The sequence below is a fragment of the Monodon monoceros genome, unplaced genomic scaffold (genome assembly GCF_005190385.1).
Source record: "Monodon monoceros isolate NGI ecotype Baffin Bay Population unplaced genomic scaffold, NGI_Narwhal_1 Super_Scaffold_14, whole genome shotgun sequence".
Lineage (NCBI taxonomy): Eukaryota > Metazoa > Chordata > Mammalia > Artiodactyla > Monodontidae > Monodon > Monodon monoceros.
Genome location: NW_021703770.1, coordinates 47,026,915 through 47,050,515, shown reverse-complemented (window position 1 = coordinate 47,050,515; position 23,601 = coordinate 47,026,915). Strand labels below are relative to the sequence as shown.

Below are 23,601 nucleotides of genomic sequence, written 5' to 3'. Positions count from 1 at the left end.
CATCTATTCTTATTACCACTTCCACGTTCCTTTCTCCCCATGGCCATCATCTCTAATGCATTTAACATAGTTTCTTAGACATGTATATATTTTTGAAATACATAGTGTTTTGTATATTTTTAAATTGTGAAACTGTAAACACCACTTTTGCTAATAACAAAGAGACACAGTGCTGAGAAACTTTGCTCCCTAAAATCACAGATTGTTAGAAACTTTTCTATCTGAAATCTTATCAGTCAGACTGAAACATTCCACGTTTGCCTGGAGAATCTAAGTCATTCTGACACGAGAAGCAGCCAGGTATACACCTTCAGATAAGGGGTTTCTGGACACAACAGTCTATGTTTATCTTAACTGAGTAGTTTCCAAGAAAACAGGACCCTGAGTCTGCTTGTTGGCCCAGGGCTGATGTTAACCCCTTTACATACAGTCTTGCTTTAATCTGAGCCTCTCAAAACATCACTTCATTTAAACTCTACCTAACCTCTACCTTTCTCCAATATCCTATCATAACTTGTCCTTTCCTGTGTTTGGTGGGACACTCACGTTTCCTCTGGTGAACGGTCTCCCTTGTTGCCGCAGGTTAATAAACTTGGCTTTGTTGGGCTACAGATTTGTCCCTGATAGTCTTGATCAGATAGGCTTAATAAAAATATACATGCATGGTATGACTAAAGATCTCATTCTTTTTTCTTAAGAAAATCCACACTAGTTTTTCAAAGAGATCTATCCATGTTGTTATGTGTAAATCTAATTCATTATTTCCAATGGCTGAATAGAAGTTCATCTTAAAAACACATCCATATGCCACATGCCATATTATTTTTATCCATTCTCCTAGTGTAGACACCCCAGTTGCCTTCCGTTCCTTTGTACTACAAACAATGCATTTCCTCTTGCATTTTCTTTTATGGCCCTGCTTGAGGATTTTCTGGGATATGTATCTGAAGTAGTATTGCCAAGTTCTAAGGTGTACTGCCAGAATAGTCGCTCCAATTTACATACTTGCCAGCACTTGGTATTATTGTCTACTTTCAAATATTTTCCAGTTTGATAAGTATAAAGTAGTATTCCATTTTGTTTTTTTTGGTTTTTTTTGTGGTATGCGGGCCTGTCACTGTTGTGACATCTACCTCTGCGGAGCACAGGCTCCGGATGCGCAGGCCCAGCGGCCATGGCTCACGGGCCCAGCCACTCCGCGGCATGTGGCATCTTCCCAGACCGGGGCACGAACCTGCGTCCCCTGCATCGGCAGGCGGACCCCCAACCACTGCACCACCAGGGAAGCCCAGTATTCCATTTTTGTTCTGATTTGTATTTCTTTAAGTACAAGTAAAGTCAAGCATCTTTTCTATGTTGGTATTCTATTTATTTTGCTTCCATGAGTTGACTATTACTATCCTCGCTCCTTTAAAAAAAACCCTGGGCTTTCTGTCTTTATATTTACAAATAAAGCATAAGAGCTAGTCTTTGCCTTGTTATAATTTAAAATTAAGCAGAAGTTAGAGAACAGTGGAATGCTGTACTATGTGATAATCCCTTGAAATTAGAACTATCATGGGTTGATGTTTTTAGAGGCAGTGGGAGAGATTTGGAAGCATAGGAAAGAGGTAAGTGATGGAGGAGAGACACACTCTATACTGTGGTAGGTAGCATGGACAAATGCCAGAGGAAGAAAGGTAGGTGGTGGTTCCAGAAAAAGCAAGACGACCAGCTTCAGTGGAGGGTATGGTTGGGATAGTGGTAATTAAATTTGGACAAATACGATTTAATCACTAGGAGGGATTAATAGGTCCCTGAGCAGAGAAGTAGCATGGTCAAAAGTGGTTGCTATGGTTTGAATGTTAGTGTCCCTCACCTCTGCCTCTCCCCCTCCCCAGCAACTTTATGTATTGATATCCTAACCCCAAATATGATAGTATTAGGAGGTGGGGCCTTTGGGAGGTGTTCTGCCCTCATGAATAGGATTAGTGCCTTCATAAAACAGGCTCCAGAGAGACCCCTTGCCCCTTCCACCACGTGAGGTCACAGTGAGAAGGAGCTTGCTGTGAACCATGCTGGGCCATGATCCTGGACTTCCCAGCCTGCAGAACTGTGAGAAGTAAATTTCTGTTGTTTATAACATACCCAATCTGTGGTATTCTTGTTATAGCAGCCGGAATGGACTAAGTTGTATTTTATAAAGCTCTAATTTTACCCATGGCAAAAGGATTGAGAAAGGTAGACAAGTGATTAGAGTTGATAGTTGGTAAAAAGTGATTATCTATTTGAATTGAACAGAAAATATGAACTGAGTTGTTAGTATTGAAGTTGAAAAAGAAAAGACAATTAGAAAGATTTAAGAAAGAAAAAGGATTTGGTGACACTAAGCAAAGGAAGAGTTACTAATTATTCTTAGATTTGAGTCTGAGAGACTGGGAGAATGAAGATATCTAAAAAAGGATAGTTTGGGAGGGGAAATAAATGACAGGGGAAGAACATAGAATGTAAGGAGAGAACATATGATTCACAAGTTCAGGACTTTTCTCCTTTGTTTTTTTTTTCCTAGTATCAGACTTTTTTCAGTCCCTATTTTTACCTTTTCTTTCTGGCTCTTCTAATCACTCTTGATAAACTCCCATTTATAAAGTAAACACTATTTAACAGTTTCTCTCCATTCCCTTAAATCCTGAAAAACACCACCCAACCTTTTGTAAAAGTTGTCATGTTTCTGTGATACTTGAACACTATATTAAAAAATGGTGAGTACCAAATGATACATTTTATTCTAGTGATTAATTTTACATGGTTTGCTGAATGCATCTATGTTGTAGGCTTTTTGGCTAATATAATTTGTTAAAACACTCTGCAAAGTGCTGTTACAATGACCATCTTCTGGGACTTGGAAATAGCCTTATTATACAGAATTTAATATTATACCCTAAGGGCATTTATTAGAATGGAATTCTATATGTATTATTACTTCTGACAGCAGCCTGGCTCTTTTAGCCTCTTCACAGCTTGAGACTTTGGTAATTATGCTAATGTTAGATGATTCATGAGGACAACTTCCTAAAGTGCACTTAATTAACTCGGAGATTTTGTAAACAGCTGTACATGTAGTTTCTGCAAATTGCAGGGATATGTCAATCTGACGTGTACAGTCTGCCTTCCTAACCTTGTTACTTTTTACTAAAGCTGAAAACAATAAGCTCAAACCTGACGTCTTCTGAAGTAAATGCTTGCAAAAGTTTCTGAGAGATGTCACTTTAGCCTCCATGAAGACGGGGACAATCTGATTCCTCCTGTTTGAGTCTGTTGAGCCAGATGAGCCTTTTAAGTTGATATGAGGGAAAATATTAAAGTTTGTTTCTTTAGCAAAGGGTACAGTTTTTCCAACACTTTGCTGCAATGTGATTTTGCTTGTGGGTTTGTTAGTAATGCTGACCAGCAGTGCTCTTCAGGGGAGTCCTCTGCAAGTTGGGTTTTACATCCATCGGCTCCCTTGTTTGCTTCCCTTCAGTCCCAGCTGCTGGGTTGATTTGATACTTGACTGACTCATCACCCTGCCTTGAATGAAAATCACCCAACTTTTGACATTTTATTAAAATCTCGTACTCCCAAAGTAGGAGACAAATTCATATACATGGAACATTTAACCAAGACTAACAGTGCGATGCAAGACTTTAACACACACACACACAATCACACACTCACAAAATTAAGAGAAAAAGTTAGTGAATCATTTCAGAGCCAAGACCAACCTAATCAAAATGGAGAGAAGAAACATCATCAAGAAAGAACAGAAGAAAAATAACCTACTATATGCAATTAGGAGAAATACCAATTGCGCAAAGCTAATGACAACGGAGAATAGGGATGGTTTTTTTAAATAATCTTATTGCCAATGCAGAAGATCACACTCTCTAGGATAAATCCTAGAAACTAAGCTAGGGATTTGCCTACGGTTTCTCAAGGGTCCCGGCAAGGTCTTTTCCTCTCATTAGTTTAAGCTACCATCCTGACTACAATCTCTTTGGGAACTAACTAGATTGTATCTAAAGATAATCAAACGTTTATGGCTTAGCCTTTTCTTTGACTTCAATCATCAGAACCTCTTCCCCAGCCTCCGCAGAAGGAGCCATGCTGATGATGAGTGATTGACGGGTAGTTCCTCTGGGTAAAACTGCCCTTCTAATTGACTGGTGCGCTTCCTCTGCTGTAATAGAACTTGTTCGACATTTGAATGTTTCAAGTGGTTTCTCTGCTGGCTGTCTTCCTTTATCTTCATATTTTTTTCCTTTATGCTCTTCTCCTTCAGAGTTTTCACTTTTTTTCTAGAAGCAACAGTTATCGAAAAGAATTGGTATTGAAATCTTAATCAAGGGCATTGGAGTCTTTTGATTAATATGCAATAGCTAAGGATCACCACTAAGACAAAGACTGTCTGAATTAAGTTAATAAGGGAATCATGTCTGCCATTGACTATCATTTAACTAAGTTTTCTGATGTGCTGGAGAATGGAGCTGAGCTATCATATTTGAATTCGGTGTTAGTCTACGTCGCCTTTTTCTCCCTGCCAAGGAATTCACTTCCTATTGACCCTCATGGTCTCTGAATTATTAGACTTAGTGCTCAGGACTCTTTGCTTTTAAAATATTTACTTATTTTATGAAGATGAAATTTTAAATATTTATCCTTTAATAAAAAAGTATTAACCAAATACCATATAAATACTCTAGAATCTCTGGTGTTCCTCCTGCATAAGTTCATGGGAGAACTTCAGGGAGAAATTCATATCTCTTTCCTAGTACAGTCTTCTCCATTCGTCCCGTGGGCGTTTGATATGGCTTTAGAACCCATTATATTTAGTGTCATCTGTAGAAATTTCATAGTAAAAAATATACTATGCTCTTTACTGGTGATGCTTGAGATCAGTTTGAGAGAAGCTCGTACCGGGTATGAATGTGTACATAAAAGTTGAGAGCCTTACTTAACATACTGACTTACATAGTTCTTTAACCCCATAAGCCTTTTACACAAAGTATTATTTCTGTGCCGATTAAATAAGGCATTTGGTATACACTGATTTTCATCTCAGTGTTGTGTGTGTGGCAAAGGATGAGGCAAGTTTTAGTCTCTTGAGTGTGACTGACTTTATAATATTTGCTTTACCAATTTCCTGAAAGAACCACAGCCTCCCATTTCCTACAGTTTTAGAGATAGCATAAGGACTAGATTCAGAAAACCTGAATTCCTGCTGTTTTTCAGTATCTGCCCTCATAAGCTTATCATGAGAATCAAAGAAATATGAAAAAAAAAAGAGAAAAGCAATAACATTTGAGTTTCTTGACATTTCTAGGAATTGGGAGACAGCTTAGTGTAGGTGTGGAAGTCTGAATACCTGAGTAATAGCTTTTGCTCTGTCATTGATTGTGACCTTATCCAAATACATTGATCTGGATCGTAGTTTCTTCATCTATAATATAAAAGCTTGGATGCAATCTATGTGGTTATTTCTGACTTTACATTAGTGATAGTAATTGAATGAATATTAGTGAAAATGTTTATTGTCTTACTGCTAAAATGTCATATATTTATAGGTATATATGTATGTCTATACATATACAGTTGATCCTCATTATTCATGGTAGTTTTGTCCTGTAAAGCTGCCACAAACACTGTTAGCAAACCCTGACCTATCTCTCCTAGGGGTAATGCAGGTTTAGGTTCCTATAAGCCTCTGGCTACAACATTTTTGTCAGCTGCTCAATACATAGCCTTGTTTTATGTGCATTTCTGTTTAGAGACACCTTATTTAATATATATTGTTTATTCATTACACTGAACTCACAGCCAACAGTACTATGACTCATGCCTGAATGAAGCTTATCTAACACACGTTTCTCTGTAAGGCACATCAGAGCATTTTTGTGCTTAGGAACACTAGGTGGTGCTTTGGCGATATGCTTGGGGCCCATTTTTTTTAAATTAATTTATTTGTTTTTATTTTTGGCCGTGTTGGGTCTTTGCTGCTGCATGGGCTTTCTCTAATGGCAGCGAGCGGGGGCAACTCTTTGTTGTGGTGTGCGGGCTTCTCATTGGGGTGGCTTCTCTTGTTGCGGAGCACCGGCTCTAGGTGCGCGGGCTCAGTAGTTGTGGCTCACAGGCTCTAGAGTGCAGGCTCAGTAGTTGTGGCGCACGGGCTTAGTTGCTCCGCGGCATGTGGGATCTTCCCGGACCAGGGCTCGAACCCGTGTCCCCTGCAATGGCAGGTGGATTCTTAGCCACTGCGCCACCAGGGAAGCCCCATGGGGGCCATTTTTAACAGTATTGTGGGGGGAGATGCACAAAAATGCAAAAAACATGGCAATAAATAGACCATGAAAAGGTCACTTGTTTACAGTGTGAGAGTTGAAACAAGAAGGCAGAGTGTCTCCTTGTTCAGCCTCAACTGGGAACATGTGCCTCCAGCAACTTAAATTTTTTGCTGCTCTGCACATGTATGTCTGTGAATGACCCCCAAAACACCATAACTATTGATTTTGAGGTTACAAACACATTTTAGTGAGTAGGCAGATTCACAAACACAGAATCCACAAAAATGAGGGTCGACTGTATTTATGTATATATACATTAAAACTATCCATAATAAACCCGTGAGGATTAAATGTGATGTTATATGGGCATACAGTAAACTAATAATAAGTGCTATATATAAAGTATTAATTATTTGCATTAGATGAACCCAGATTATCCCAATGTCTGAGATGGAATTAAAGTAGGAGCTTGTCTGGTCTTTAGTCCAGTGGTCTCTGTTACAGCCCTCCTTTCCCTCTGCCTTATTACCAGAATGGTTTGTTCTCTCTTCAGTGCGAGTAGTTTTGCAAGACATGCTTTTCCTGAGCCTCCCAGGAGAGCTTTAAACTTTTTGGGTGTCTCTTGTTTTGGTGGGAAGAGAAACGCAAGTCCTTTATTTGGACAAGTTGTCTCTGTGCCTGGAGCCTTGTTCTTTAGAAGCACTCTGTGGACAAGACAGAAAGGCCATTTCAGATAGCACTGTGAGAGTTATGGAAAAACTTACCAGAAATACTATCATTTCTCCTAATCTGTGAAGTTTTCAATGTATAACTGCACAAACAGTTGTTTGTTAAGTGTATCTCATGGATAAAGTTGATTGCACCCACCATAACACAGTTCTCATCTTAGATTTTATGAAGTAAAACCAACTCCTCTCTAATGGGGTTTTAAAGGTTATACCTGGCTTTCTTCATGAGGAGCTTTTCAGAATCTGGATAATGCACTAGAATTTCTTGGAGGGTCCTTTTGTCCAGAGTTAAAAGATTGGCAAAGCCATGGGCCACCACGTTGGCAGTTCTACGGTTTCCTCCTCTTGCTGCTAGAAGGCTGTAGGAGAGAAAAATGAATCTTTGACACCAGTTTCAATCTTCCTCCACCAAAATCTTAAAAAAAAAAATCAAATATTAGAACCATTTATACTGCTTCAGAGATCATTCCCTGGATGAGTGTGCAGAGAGAGTCAAGATGTGGTGGCAATAGAAGTGGCAACAGATTTCAATGCATTTTGCATCTAACTCCTACCTCAAATCAAGGCCTTGTAGCCATCAGAGCCCTGGGAGATTCTTCTTCCCAGATTCCAGAAGTGCAGACTCTCTTTGGACTGGGTATCCTCCATTTGCTCTTTCAGACTAACTTTTCATCCTTCCCGATCCTCTTTGCACTCCAGGAAGCTGACCTCTGTGGGCTTGCTCTCTGATTTTCATTTGGATTCAGCCAATGGGAAATACCAGTAAGAAGTCAGAAAGCAGGAAGAGAGTGGGGTTGGCACGTTTCTTCCCCCATTCTTCCCTGCCAGGCCTTAGGTTAGCAATGGCTGCAGTTTCTACCAAAATCCACAGCTCCTGGCCATCTCCTGGAAGTACAACTCCCACAGATTTCTTTCTGGGCTCTGGTAATGTGCCCTGCCCTTGTCCCCTTGAGGCCTGGCTGTGGAAACAGCTCCCTTGTAGCTAGCTTCGAGATGTATCACCATCTCTTGTTGGGTAGTCTTAGATTTTCCTTCTAATTTCCTTTGATTGGCTTCTGTCAGTAATCCCTTTATTAAAGTCTTCTTAGTTAACTTACTTAAGTGTACCTTCAGTTTTTTGTCTGGACTCTGACAGATCAAGCTCTGACATCAAATCTTAATGATACCCTGGTTACCTTAGGTGAATTTAATCTCTTCCTATACGTAACTCCCAGATCAAATTGTTTCTCAGTATCATAAATTGCTCTGTAGTATAGTCATTCTCATACAACTGTAGTATAGTATATACTACAGTAGTATAGTCATTCTCATACAACTTCCCACTTGGAATGTCAGAGAATTCTGGACTTTGTATCTCTCAGGGACATAGCTGGGGCATTTTGTGTTTGGGAAGTAACCAATAAATAGTTATAAAATAAACGAACACTAGAGTGAATAAAACAAATGAATATAACTTCTGTCATTCACCAATAATCTGGAAAATAAGGGTTGGTCTTTGAAAGCAAGACAAGAAAAAACACATGTCAAATGTTTAAAAAAAACACTATAGGCTCTGCAGTGAGATGGTAATACGAGATTCAGTCTCTCAGAGTCAACCATTTAGAAATGGAGAAAGAAGGCTCACATTAATAAAAACATGGAGAAAGAAGGCTCACATTACTAAAAACAATCTCCAGAGGTGGAAGGGACCGAGAAAGCATTCTGGCAATAGGAATGTTCACGTTTTCACAGCCCTGCCTTTGGGGGCAATGAGATGTGAGAAGCTGCATGAGTGATGTGCCTGAAGATTGATATCAGACCATGTGTATTTCTCCAGCCGTTGTTGCAGAAAAGGGAACATTTTCGCTGGCTGTTAATCATTAAAAAACTAAAAAACTAACATAAGGTTTCAGCTCTGACATGTAAAGAGCTTGGAAGTTGTCACTCCTGTCCTTAAAACACGAAAAAGTTGAACAAACTGAAAACCAATGACTTTTCTCAGAACTGTCAAAGAACTGAAGTTGCAGGGTCAACTCCCACCCAAATCTGGGGAGACAGGTGAATCCAGAAAGCCACAGCCAAACCTGCTTACCTGGAACAGAAGCCCTTGGAGCTGTAACTGGTAGGAATACCTAAATGGTAATTTCGACAAATTGCTGTACGTTGAGAGTGAACTATCAAGAGAGGGAGAAACTCTGAGGACCACAATTATGGGGAAACTGATACTTTTATAGGTTTTACCTTGAGAAACTTCAGCAGATTCTCACAGTTGAGAGCCGAGAAAGATCTGCTTGTTGCTCTGGTAGTAGAAGGGGATAATTAATCATTGTAAAATACACCCAGAATATATTTGTTCTCCATTACAAAGGTCTACTATCCAGGGGAAAAGATTACCAGAGTCTTATCCTAGCTGGACGAAGGGCATTTCTCTCATCCCAGGCACCTCTGGCCTTCCTGCCTAAGGGGATAAGAAACACCTGTGAAGATCGCACCCCAGGGACATAGATCCATTAAAAGACTTAGATTTAATCATAAAGTTAGAGCTTTCCCCCATACCTGAGCACTATACCAAAGGGGCTTCTGTATGGTAACATTGGGTTATAACTGCAAAATGCAGACTTTCTCTGAAGAGCAGTACTGAGGGAAGGCCAAAGTCAACAGAGGAGATAGAAACAAAGTCACTAGAGAAATTTAGAAGCTCTAGCACCTACAGCTACAGCAAACATTAAACACAGCCCAACTCCTAGCCAGATTAATATAAAACCTCATTCTAAAGACCTGTTTACCTCAGTTCCTACTACCCATTACGTCATGTACAGCTTTCAACAAAAATTACAAAGTACACTAAAAAGCAAGTAAAATACAGCCTGAAGAGCTAAAGAAAGCATTAGAACCAGACTGAGATATGACACAGATGTTGGAATTATCAGACAGAGAATTTAAAATAACTATGATTAATATGTTAAAAAGATCTATTGGAAAAAGTGGCATCATACAAGAACAGATGGGTAATGTAAGCAGAGAGATAGAAATTCTAAGACAGATTCAAATCGAAATGTTAGAAATAAAAAATACTATAACAGGGCTTCCCTGGTGGCGCAGTGGTTGAGAGTCCGCCTGCCGATGCAGGGGACGCGGGTTCGTGCCCCGGTCCGGGAAGATCCCACATGCCGCGGAGCGGCTGGGCCCGTGAGCCATGGCCGCTGAGCCTGCATGTCTGGAGCCTGTGCTCCGCAACGGGAGAGGCCACAACAGTGAGAGGCCCGCGTACCTAAAAAAAATAAAAATAAAAAAAAATACTATAACAGAAATGAATACTGACTTTAATGGGCTCATCAGTAGACTGGGCATGACGAAGAAAAGAATAGATGAGCTTGAAGATAGGTAGTAGAAAGTTCCCAAATTGAATGCAAAAAGAAAAAAAAGGAATGAAAAAAAAAGAAAACCAAAAATCCAACCAGAACAGAACATCAAGAATCGCAGGACATTTTCAAAAGGTATTATATATATATGATATATACATAAACATACATTATTCTCTAGTATTAGAAGAACCAGCTGAAGTAATAATGGCCAAGAACTTTTCCAAATTAATGACAGACAACAAATCACAGATCCGGGAAGCTCAGAGAATACCAAGCAGAATAAATACTCCCCCACCCCCATTCCTAGGCACATCATATTCAAAGTGTAATAAACTAAAGACAAAGAAAACCTTGAAAAGAGCTGAGGGGGGAAAAAAGCCATACATATAAAGGAACAGGAATAAGACTTATAGTGGACTTTTCATCAGAAACACTGCAAATAAGAAGAGAGTGGAGTGAAATACTAAGTGTTGAGAAAAACAAAATCACCAACCTAGAATCCTATGTATAGGGAAGTTATCCTTCAAAAGTGAAGGAGAGATGAAGATTTTCTCAGAAAACCAAAAACTGAGGGACTTTAACATTAGCAGACATACCCTTAAAGATATTGAGAGAAATTCTTCGGGAAGAAGGAAAATGATACAGATTAAAAATTTAGGTCTACATAAAGAGTGAAAGACATGGGAGAAGGAATAAGCAGAGGTAAAACGAAAGTCTTTTATTTTCCTTATTCTTAATTGATCTAAAATATGACTTTAAATAATAAAGTAACACTGCATTGGGTGATTGTAGCATATGGATAAGTGAAATGAATGATATCAGTGTCTTAAGGGTTGGTAGGGAAGGGCTGTTATAATGTTCCTGCACTATGTGTGAAGTGGTATAGTGTTAATGTGAAGTTTAAAATGTGTATGGCAAACACTGAAGTTTTTTGAAAAGAATTATAATTGATAAACTAAGAGAAAAGAGAAAATGGAATCTCCTTTCCTGAGGTTCTCCCCAAGACAGGCTCTGCCTTCGACCTTTTTTTAAGTAAGAGAAATAAATTTTACTCTGTCATTCATCCATCCATCCATCTATCTATCTATCCACCTATCTACCTACCTATCTTCCTGCCTATGTATCTATGAAATGGATGTTAATATTTGAAGGATAATGATTGGATGAGCCTATTTCATTCACATTCCTGTCGCCTTGGACATAGGGCAATCAGTAGTTAGGCAGGGCTGGATGGCACTGGGGAGCTTAATTTGGACCTGAGACTGTCTCTGTGTGTGTCAGACTATGAGAGCAGAACGGAAATAACATATTTAAATGTCAAGTTATTTTGAGATTTCTCAAGCTTTAATTAAACTTGCCTACAGGTTACACATTTGGAGTGCTTGATGAGTTTTTGAACGGAAGAAATAGTCTGTCTGCCAGATGGATTTTGCCCAAACTCTCAGCAGTGTTTAAAATAGCATCGTTTTTTTCCCTCCTGTCCACAAAATGCTTCTCCAGCATTCCACCAATGGAAAGTTTCACTCATTAAATAGCTTAGTAAGAAGATCCCTAAATATTCCCAAGCCCACATAGTTTCTGAAAGAGCACGTGCTGGAGGACAAACAGCCGAGGTTAATGGTAAGTGTCCCCAGGTCAAAAATACTGAACAGAGCAATGGCCCAGGAAACAAGGGAATAGATTCTAATTCTAGGTCCACCTTTGTTTGCTGTGACCTTTAAAAAGAACTTAAGGACCTTTTAGATTTTTACTCCAATCATGTATTTATTAAGTGCCTATCATGTATTGAGCAGGTAAAGTAGTGCAAAAGGAAAAATAGTAAAGCATGGTATGGTTTGTGGAAAGAGTACAGATTTTGGAACCAGATAACTCTACCATTTTATTTATTTATTTATAATGTTTAGTTTAAAAGAATTTAAATTGAACTATAGTTGAAATCTACCATTTATTAAGTGTATTTCTGAGCAAGATACTTAATCTCTCTTTTGGATTAACAAGACCACCTTTTAGTACTTTCTAAAGTACTAAAGTACCTTTAGTACTATAGGTATCTGATTATCTTTAGGGAGAGATAGGTGTTTTTTTTTTTTTTGCTGTACGTGGGCCTCTCACTGCTGTGGCCTTCCCCACCGCGGAGCACAGGCTCCGGACGCGCAGGCTCAGCGGCCCAGCCGCTCCGCGGCATGTGAGATCTTCCCGGACCGGGGCACGAACCCGTGTCCCCTGCATCGGCAGGCGGACTCTCAACCACTGTGCCACCAGGGAAGCCCAGAGATAAGTGTTTATAGACCCCTGACATTCAATTATGAAGGTGTAATTAGGTAAAACTCCTGGCTGAGAAGTTTTAAACCCTAATTTGGGGTATGTAACTGTAACAACTAACAATAAGTATAATAAATTTTATTACGCAGGGTTCTCCAGAGAAACAGAAAAAATAGGACATATACAGATATATATAAAAGGAGATTTATTATGGGAATTGGCTCATGTGGTTGTGGTGGTTATGGAGTCTGAGAAGTCCCACAGTCTGCCATCTACAAGCTGGAGACCCAGGAAGCTGGTGCTGTAATTCAGTCTGGGTCCAAAGGCCTGAGAAGGAGAGAAAGAGGAGCCTCTGGTGTAAGTCGAGGTCTGGGTCTGAAAGTCCAGAACCAAGAGCCCTGATGTCTGATGTCTGAGGGCAGGAGAAGATAGATGTGCCAGCTCAAGCTGAGAGAGCGAATTTGCCCTTTCTTCACATTTTTGTTCTATTCAGACCCTCAGTGGATTGGGTGATCCCTACTGCATATAGTATACATATAGTACATACATATAAATATAATATGTACATGTGCACATATACATATAAACAAATGTATATATACATATAAACAAATGTATATGTATTTACATATACATTTCTGTGTGTATATATCAGAAAGAGCTAGAATATTCAGATAGTCCCTAGTAAGTCATTCATTTCCAGCTTTTCTCCAGGGCTGCCACATACAGCATCATAAATTGTGCACTGCATACACAGACTATAATGTGACTGGAACACAATGTGCACAGCCCTTTTTCACAGAGCTAGTTTATCCAGAAAGCACTCACAAGGATAAGTAGAATACAAAAGAGCATAAGTTGAAAGGAAGAGCAGAAGAAAAACAAGAATGGAAACATAAAATGGGGTGCATGCAAAAATGTAAACTTTGTTACAAAAGGGCTTCGAATTTGGCTTTGTCTCTTATATCATAAAAATCGATGGATTCTTAGTTTTAAGACAGAAATATATGCTGAAGAGCTTTAGTAGAGAGGCCACCATGTAAATTGGTGGACAACATGTTCATATTCTATTATAGATGCAAAACTAAGTTTGCCAGCACTGTTTGTGATGTGGTCCTCAGTAAAGGCTGTGTGTCACTCCAAAGTCCAGTTCCATAGGAGCAATGCTGCGGGTGGGAAGGGCAGTCAGTACAGTGCATATCAGATACTCATCTCTCTCTTTGTTTTCAGTGGTATCTAGAATATCTAGAGAAAAATCATCCTCTTAAACATTACCTTCCTCAGCTGGACTTTTGATAAATAGTTTTTTCCTATGAGTTTGAGATTGTACAGACCATTTTACTTTGGAGGCCAATCATGCAGAAGCATATAAGGAATTCACCGTATAAATTGAAAAGAAAAGGAAAAAAAGAAATTAGTGATAAATTAGAAGTGTGTGGCAATAACATACTCCGTAATGACCTAGATACGATGCCAAGTTCTGGGGCTATAAAGATGATTAACATCTGTCCTCAAGCCAAAAGGGAACCCTCCTACACTGTTGGTGGGAATGTAAATTAGTACAGCCACTGTGGAAAACAGTATGGAGTTTCCTTAAAAAAACTAAAAATAGAGTTACCATATGATCCAGTAATCCCACTCCTGGGCATATATCTGGGAAAGAGAAAAGATCTAATTTGAAAAGATATATTCACCCCAGTGTTCATAGCGGCACTATTTACAATAGCAAAGACATAGAAGCAAACTCAGTGTCCATTAACAGATGAATGGATAAGGAAGATGAGATATAGATATAGATGTATAAAATGAAATATTACTCAGCCATAAAAAAGAATGAAATAATGCCATTTGCAGCAACATGGATGGACCTAGAGATTATCATTTTAAATGAAGTTAAGTCAAACAAAGACAAATATTATATCACTTATATGTAGGCTCTAAAAATTAGTACAAATAAACTTATTTGCAGAACAGAAACAGACTCACAGACATAATACACAAACTTATGGTTACCAAAGGAGAAAGGGGGGAGAGATAAATTGGGAGTATGAGATTAACAGACGCATACTACCATATATAAAATAAACAAAATGATTTACTGTATAGCATAGGGAACTATATTCAATATCTTGTGGTAAACTATAACAGGAAAGAATCGAAGAAAGAATATAGATATACACATATATGTATAACTGAATCACTTTGCTGTATACCTGAAACTAACATAATATTTGTAAATCGACTATATTTCAATAAAAAAAAATCTGCCCTCAAGCTGTTTGTAATCTAGGAGTGGGATAAGCGTGGGCGAGGGTTATCTAGTCGACTAGCAAATATTGATAATAACATTAGTAATAGTAGTATTACTAGCTAATATTTTTAAGTGCTTACTATGAGCCAGGTATTTTTCTAAGTTCTCTTTTGTATCAACACATATAATGCTTTTCAATCCCATGAGGTAATTATGTATTATTATTACTCTGTTTTAATTGATGAAGAAATGAAACCTCAGTTGAGGACCTCACCCAGAGCCACACAGCTCATTGTTGTGGAGTTGGATGCAAACCTAGACAGACTTCTTAAACAGATAAACACAATTCAGAATGATTAATGCTTTGATAACTGTAAAAAAATGAGAATGTTTCCTAAAATGAAGAAGTTTCTTGTCTAAAAGCATACTCTCATGTAGAATTGTTTTCTATAATAGAAATAAAACTAACTCTGAATACTATCTATGGAAAGAAGATCAATCACATCCAATGCTGAGTGAGAGATTACAACTTCATGTATCTGTTCTCATTAAGCAAATTTCCAACTGGATTATATTTGGAGTGCAGGAGGTTAGGTCACCTGTGTAGACTTCTATGAGATATTCTTTTACTCTTTTCAGTGTTATTGGAAAACACTTTGTTGCTTGAAAATTTTTACCACTTCACTAAATATAAATCCTAACAAAACTTTTGTGGGTGAGCAAATATCAGAGGATGTTCTCATGTCACCTCTGCCCAGACTGCTCGCTCTTTGCAGATACTTTGATATTCATAAAACTACTGCAAGGCAACACATGTTAACCTAGATTTTTGAGAAAAATCTCTATGTATGGATTTTTATCAGAGTTAAAGAGTTCAGATTTCACAGATACAAAACGTGTAGTCCTCTTTCCCCCAGGAAGTCTTGATTTCAGAGTTGAATTGGCCTTAGAAAAAGGGGATAATCAGGACTTCCCTGGTGGCGCAGTGGTTAAGAATCCGCCTGCCAGTACAGGGGACATGGGTTTGAGCCCTGGTGCGGGAAGATCCCACATGCCGCGGAGCAACTGAGCCCGTGTGCCACAACTACTGAGCCTGTGTAACAACAGAAGCCACCACAATGAGAAGCCTGTACACCACAACCAAGAGTAGCCCCCGCTCTCCACAACTAGAGAAAGCCCACAAGCAGCAATGAAGACCCAACGTGGCCAAAAATAAATAAATTTATTTTTAAAAAAAAGTGGATGATCGATGAAGAATCTAGGTAAAAATTCTAAAGAAGGAGAGGAAAAAAGGAATAACATGCACAGTTTATTCCTTGCCCTCTTTATTTATATCAAGTACCCAGGAGGATATATGATACTCTGGCTGGAAATTACTGTATCAAACAAACTAATATTCTAGCTTAACTATGTGTTTCTTTGGGGTCAAAATAGCCAACAATGTCATATATTAATGACCATATGAAACTGGTGAGGTAGGTTCTTACCTACACTTACTGACATGGAAATTGAGGTCCAGAATCTAGTGAAGTGACTTATTCCAGAACAAATACTTACGAGTTTCATTGCAGAAATTCAAATCCAAGACCAGAGCTGACTTCAAGTCATGGAGTCTTTTCTTTACACCCTAAACTCTAATGCTGCTAATGAAGCCATTGTTATTGTTCTAATGATAGAGAGTTGCACATGGATATTAGAAAAATCAAGGAGGAAGCCAGTTGGGCTGGTCGTGATAAGCTCTACCAATGTCTGACAATCAGATTCTTTACTCCCTCTCTGCTATTCCAAATGATGGTAAAGAGCCTTGATTTTCATAGAAGTAGAGTCACCAGATGAAGTCAGTTTAGGAGGAGTCCTGAGAATATTTGAATACATGTTTAAACAATGGTACTGATAATGTAGTGGTTCAGAGGAATATTGTGAAACTTAGGTGAGGTTTGCTTTTTGCTCTAAGCAAAAAATGCTACACAAACAGAGACTGTATATTAAAGAAGGTAGTGAAAAATATAAACACATATTTTAACACAGGTAGTATGCACAGGATTGAGCCAGAAAAAAATGGAAATGAAAAGTTTTCTCCCTCAATATTTATCAATCTTCTTACCCCTGCTCATACTTCCAATGTATCTACTATTTCTGTCTTTTAGGAAAGGCAGGGTAGTGGGTGAAGGAATAACAGAGTTATTCTGATGAAGAATAAGAATATGGAATTAAAATAGTCCAAAAAACTAAAAGTCTACCTTGGTACTCTCATTTTGAAAACTGAGTACTCAGGGAAAATAGGCAAACATTGTTTGGAGGGAACAAAGAGGTTTAAAATTATTCTTCAAAATATTTGGCCTTTTCACAATGGTATAGAGAAAATATTTGTTAAATATGCAGAATGGGTGATTTGACCAATATAGCTGGTGAAAAGTCAGAACTTAAATACTTCAAATAAAAGCCAGACTATCTAAAACATATGATATATCACTGCCTAAATTCTGCTCAATAACTTGTTATATATGATGAAAAAAGGATATTGTACAAAGAAAGAAATGCAGAAAATAAATATGATCACGTTTGTGAAAATAAATAGGCCCAGAGAAAATTAATTCATTTATCAAATATTTATTGAGGACCTATTATTTTCTAAGCACTATTTAGAGAAATGGAAATTAAAACAACTATTAAAGTGCAAAACCAACTGAGAATAATGAGGTAATATCACTGGTACTAGAGAAAAATAGCTATACATTGCATGTTGTATCTTAAATTGGTTCAATTTTTCTAGAAAATCACGCCCATATATTCCAAGAGTTATAGAAATGTTTCTACCTTTTGGCCTAGTTATTTCATTTTGGGGAATAAACTTCAAAGAAATAAAAGAAAAGCAAAATGATTTTACAAAGATAAACGTAGCAGTCCTATTTTTTTTTATTTTATTTTATTTTTTTTTGCGGTACGCCGGCCTCTCACTGTTGTGGCCTCTCCCGTTGCGGAGCACAGGCTCCGGACACGCAGGCTCTGCAGCCATGGCTCACGGGCCTAGCTGCCCCGTGGCATGCGGAATCCTCCCGGACTGGGGCACGACCCCGTGTCCCCTGCATCGGCAGGTGGACTCTCAACCACTGAGCCACCAGGGAAGCCTGCAGTCCTATTCTTAATAATAAAAACTGACAAAAATGGTACAAGGCTGAATATGCATATTCATGACAAAAATGAATGTGTATTAGTACATTTGCAAAGATAGAAGATAATTACGTTAATTTACTTATAACAATGACTATTTATTAGGCACTTATGTGGGCCAGGCACACCCCTGAGGGCTGGGGATCAAGTGCAGATTGCGTGTGGCGTCTGCTACGGACTGTGTCTGTGTACAAAATGGAAAAATACAGCCTCTCTGGGCAAATGCAGTCCTATAGGTGTAAAGCTTGGCCAGAAAAATGTCCCCTTTTGCAAAGTAAAGGGCACCTGTGCATGAGGGGGAGTGTAACAGCGGGGCTCATGTTCAGGAGTGGAGTGCCCGCTGCATTCCAGTTCTCCCAGGCCCTGCCTGGACATCCTGATGCAGAGCACAACTGGCACAGCCATACATTGTATTCCTGGTGCTTATGAGTTAGTGAGGAAGGAAGAAAGACACTGAAGAAATAAATGCACCAGCAAGTGCATGATTACAAAGGTAAGTGTTCTGAAAGATAGGAATGTAGTCCAACTAGAGAATATAGCAAGGAGACCTGGGTGGTCCCTATAATGGAGAAAAAGAAGTCCTGAAAGTAGGTGAGATTAGGTTAAAGGGGTGGGAAACCTATATGGGCAGAGGTAAAAGCTCCCCATGGCTGCTATGGAAAACAGTATGGAGATTCGTCAAAAAATTAGAACCACCATATGATCCAGCTATTCCACTTCTGTATGTTCATCCAAAGAACACAAAAACTAATTTTAAAGGATATATGCACTCCTATGTTCATTGCAGCTTTATTTACAATAGCCAAGATATGGAAACAGCCTAGGTATCCATCAGTGAATGAATGGATAAAGATGTAGTGTATATACACAATGCAATACTACTCAGCCATAAAATGATGAAATCCTGCCATTTGTGACAACGTGGATGGACCTTGAGGGTTTTATGCTAAGTGAAATAAGTCAGAGAGAGAAAGACAAATACTGCATGTTTTCACTCATAGGCGGAATATAAAAAACACAAACAAAACAAAATAAATGAACAAACCAAACCAAAACAAAACAAAAACATAGCTACAGAGAACAGAGTAGTAGTTACCAGAGGGGAAGAAGGGTTGAGGGAAGGCAAAATGGGTAAAGGGGGTCAACTATACGGTGACAGATGGAAGCTAAACTTTTGGTGGTGAGCACACTGCAGTATATGCAGAAGTCAAAATGTAATGTATACATGATACATATAATATTATAAACCATTATTACCTGAATAAAACAGTTTTTAAATTCCAAAATTAGGAAAAAATAAACCAACTCTCCATGGCTGGATGGCATGTGGCACATTCAAGGAACTAAAGTCTGGATTAAAGAGAGCAAGGGGAGTGGGGTACACGCTGCAGTAGAGAGGTAGGCAGGGGCTAGACTCTGCAGGATCTTGTAGGTCAGGCAAGGACTTTTAGATAAAAAAGAACATGTGAAAACATTTGAGTGGTTTCAAGCAGGAAGGCAATGACATGATCATACCTGTTTGTGAAGGATCCCTCTGGCTGCTAGTGGGGCCTGGATTACAGAGGGTGTGGTGGTTGGAGTGGGAGACTTGGAGCAGCCCTGCAGTTGTCCAGTGAGAGAGGAAGGTGGTGTGGACGGAAGTGGGGTCAGTGGAGAAGGTAAGGTGCAAACAATTGGAGACACACTTTGGAGGTGAAATTGATAGGTCTTAGAGGTGGACTGGCCATGTAGGGTGAGCTGAAGGAGTGTCAAGCAGACCTTTTTTTTTTCCCCAGTAAATTTCAAAAGTTAACAATGTAAAAAGGTTAGTATTATATTAGTTTCCTGAGGCTGCTGTAACAAATTACTGTAAAACCAGTGACTACCAATAACAGAAATTTATTCTCTCACAGTTTTGGAGGCCAGAAGTCAAAAATCAAGTTGTTGGCAGGGCTGTGCTCCCTCCAGGGATTCTAGGAGAGAATGCTTTCTTGCCTCTTCCAGCTTCTGGTGGCTCCAGGAGTTCCTTGGCTGTGGCTGCATAACTCCAATTTCTGCCTCGGTCTTCACACGGCCTTCCCCTCTTCTCCCTGTGTTTGTGTGTCTTCTCCTCTTCTGTCTCATGTGAGGACACTTGTCATTGGATTTAGGGCCCATCCAAGAAAATCAAGAATGAGCTCACCTTAAGATCCTTAGCTTAATTATATCTGCAAAGACTCTTTTTTTTTCTTCTTTTTTTCTAAATAAGGTCACATTCACAGGTTCCAGGAGTTAGGGCATGGATATATCTTTGTGGGGGCCAACATTCAACCTACTACAGGCATTATGTGAATACTCTTTTACATACACCCTTGTACAGGCTATCAGGACTGACCTTTGTGCACACATATTGTCTGCACACATTATTTTCTCCACATGTCATTTGAGAAGCACTGAAAGGTCTGACTTCAGTTCTCAAATAACCTCAAGCAATTGCTAAATCTGAAGGATTGGTCCTTGTGAAGTCTTCGTACTCCATAACATCCTGCGTATGCTCCATCATTGAATGCAACCCATACATTTTATCACCTAGTATTGGAATCTTTTTGTTTCCTTGTCTTTTATTTATAAGGCCCTTGAGGGAAGTGATTGTTTCTTGCTCACCATTCTTGTTCACCATGCCAGGCATGGCCTTCTTTGAGGCACTTCACATTATACTGTAAGGCGTAATGAATATAATTTTCTGTTTTTTTTTTATCAAATCACAATTAACTACTTAATTAGTCAGAAATTTCTGAATAGCACCTGCAAATTATTTTGAATGGAGGCAGAATATCAATGAAAATCAACACATTGTACAGTTTTTGTATAGCTGCTGGTGACATAAAGGTGGAAAGTTTTAGTTCTTACATTTTAATAGCTTAGTCTGTTGAGGAGATCCATTTGAATGAATTGATTATAAATTAGTGGTAATTCCTGTAGTAAAGTCACTAATGAAATACTATGAAAGCATAGAACAAGGAGCAACTAGTCGTTTGCGGGGGTGGTTAGAGATGGCTTCAGAGAGGTGACATCTGAATTGAAGTCTTGAAAGGTGAATAGGTATTTTCCAGGGGGAGGACATTCCAAAGGGAGATGAAACCAGTAGGGATTTCTATTGAAATCATAATAGCACTAGCAAGGGTAAAAATTCAGATGCATTTCAGGAAAAGTGAGATTTTAACAGATGCAGGAGGATAGGAAGTGGTTAAATACATTCGGTGAATAAGACTTGGCAATAATTGTAATTGTGAAAACAAACAGTGGAGTCAGTACTACAAGGCTATCCCCCGGCAGACCCTGAGTCTCTCTATTAAAAATGGGGTGTTTGAACTCCTCAGATGTTAATTGGAAATGTGGTCTGCATTTTCTCCATGACAGGCTGTAAATCTATATTTTAGTCAGTGCTTTGCTCTTTTCGATTAGTATATAATGTCCTTGAAAGCCCTCAGTTCTTTTCTTTCTTATTTTTTCCTAAGAAAAAAGAACTTTCGTTAAAAAGCTACATGATAGTGCTGGATTTAGCTCATTTTAACAAGGGTCACAGGTTTTTTGAGTAGTAAACACAATTACTAGATCTTTCCAGTATCTAGATGTTTGGCAGGCATGCCTCCACTACTGGAATAAATAACTAGAGCTCCAGGGACGTATGACAGCTGTGGGCCTGTGAAGCCTGGGGGTATCTGGGAAGAGGCAGATGTATCGTATTTCTCCTCAACCACAGCCAAGAAGAGAATCAAGGCCAAAACCTCCCTTTTGCTTGTATCAGCCAGATTACTGAGCGAATTTAGAGCTTGTCTGGTCTACTGGTTTCAATTTGGCCTTAGAAACCCAGTGGGTAATAGGAGATTTATTTGAGAAGCTGCTGTCAAGAATTTAAGATTCCTTTCAATTGCAACTCAGCAGCACCTGGATTGTATTCTTAGAATATTTCCTACTGTGATGATAATATCAGCAATTAACATATTTGTATTTATAAAGCTTTATTCTTCAGGGAGTACTCAACCCTTGGGAGAGGTCAGCTAATTAATTTCTGCAATGTTTGAGATTAGACTGTTGCTTGTTTTATGACCTTGAAGATTACAGTGATTATTAAGTCACTAAAATATTAAATCACTTTTGCAAGTACTCCTAGTAAGGAAGCGATAGAAAATAGGCAAGGAACACACAGATCTGGACATTCTGAGAAGTGTTTCCACCACTGCCCCAGAGCAAGACCCTCACACGAGTGCCCACCCAGTTTTAAGCAAGGAGGAAAAATAAAAAAGAGAAGGCACATTATCAACAGAGAATTAACATGATTCAACATTCTAAGGAAACCCTAATTATGCTAATATAAAGTCATCTGAAATTATTCATATCTCTGGAACTCTGAAGATAACTTCTTAGCAGCTATGAAATCAGAGGTTGGATGAACCACCTTTCTTCTGTGGTATGGTGGAAAAATCACTAGGCCCTGATCCATGAAGCTCGTGTTTGAATCTTGTCCCTTTCACGTACTAGCTATGTTATCCTGGGCCAGATAATTGACACCTTGGAATTGCAATTTTTCCAATCATGAAATGGGTATGTTAATAACTGCCTGACAGTGCACTCTTGTCTTTACCCTAAGAGACAGCATCCTAGTTCAAGACTCCATCATCTTTCACTGAACCACCGCAACTGACTTCTAATTGATCTCTATTTCATTCTCATTTCTTTACTGCCTCTTTTCCACATAGCTGTTAGAGTGGTCTTCTAACATCATAATTCAAATTGTACCATTCTTTTGCCTAAAATCCTCCATTGGTATCCATTGGTATTTAGAATAAAATACAAATTCCTTACCATGGCCTAAAAGGCCTGTACAGTCTTGTCTTTGAGCACCTCTTTGGCCTCATCTCGCCACAGTGTCCCTTATTCTCTGAACTCCAGCCATACTGACCTCTATGATGTTCAACCAGATACGCTTGCTCTACCTCTAGGCCTCTGCCCTTGCTATTCCATCATATGGGAGGCTCTTCCCCCATGTCTGGATGGCTGCTCCATTTACTCTCTCAAGTCTCAGTTGGAATATCATCTGTCCAAAGAGGTATCCCTGACCATTATATGTAAAGTAGCATCCCCAGTCTCTAACAATTTTTACCTCTATAGCAGTTACCACAATGTGATTTTATCGTCTAGTTTATTTATTGTTAGCTTTCTCCCTCAAGACTGTAAGCTCTTGTTTACTGTTTTCACAGTACATTGCCAGAGTTTAGAGCAATACCTGACTGTCTAGCATGTACTAGGCACTCAAAATAAGTGTTTATTGGATGAATACATGAATATGTTTAAATACAATAATGCATATGGAATGTTTAGCCCACAGAATGCTTGAATTTGCTGTCTGTAGTGTTAGACCTTTGTATCCATGGCTTGTGCATTCACATATGGGTCGTGCAATCCAGTTTATTGAGTCCTGGTGTGTGGAACCCTCAGATGAGGGACCCACAGATGCAGATGGCTGACTCTACTATGTCATTTTATTTTATTTTATTTTATTTTATTTTATTTTATTTTATTTTATT

The 23,601-nt window shown here is 38.9% G+C and overlaps 1 protein-coding gene across 1 annotated transcript in view; it reads right to left on the bottom strand.

Annotated features, from left to right (window-relative positions):
- Positions 1-4,055: 4,055 nt before the first annotated feature.
- CNGB3 (cyclic nucleotide gated channel beta 3) overlaps positions 4,056-23,601 on the bottom strand; it is a 143,676-nt gene continuing 124,130 nt past the window's right edge. Inside the window, exons 16-18 of the mRNA XM_029223050.1 lie at positions 7,240-7,386; positions 6,829-7,003; positions 4,056-4,316 (exon numbers count right to left, since the gene is read on the bottom strand). Of these exons, the coding sequence (XP_029078883.1) occupies positions 4,056-4,316; positions 6,829-7,003; positions 7,240-7,386 (583 nt within the window). The remainder of the gene's footprint in view (positions 4,317-6,828; positions 7,004-7,239; positions 7,387-23,601) is intronic.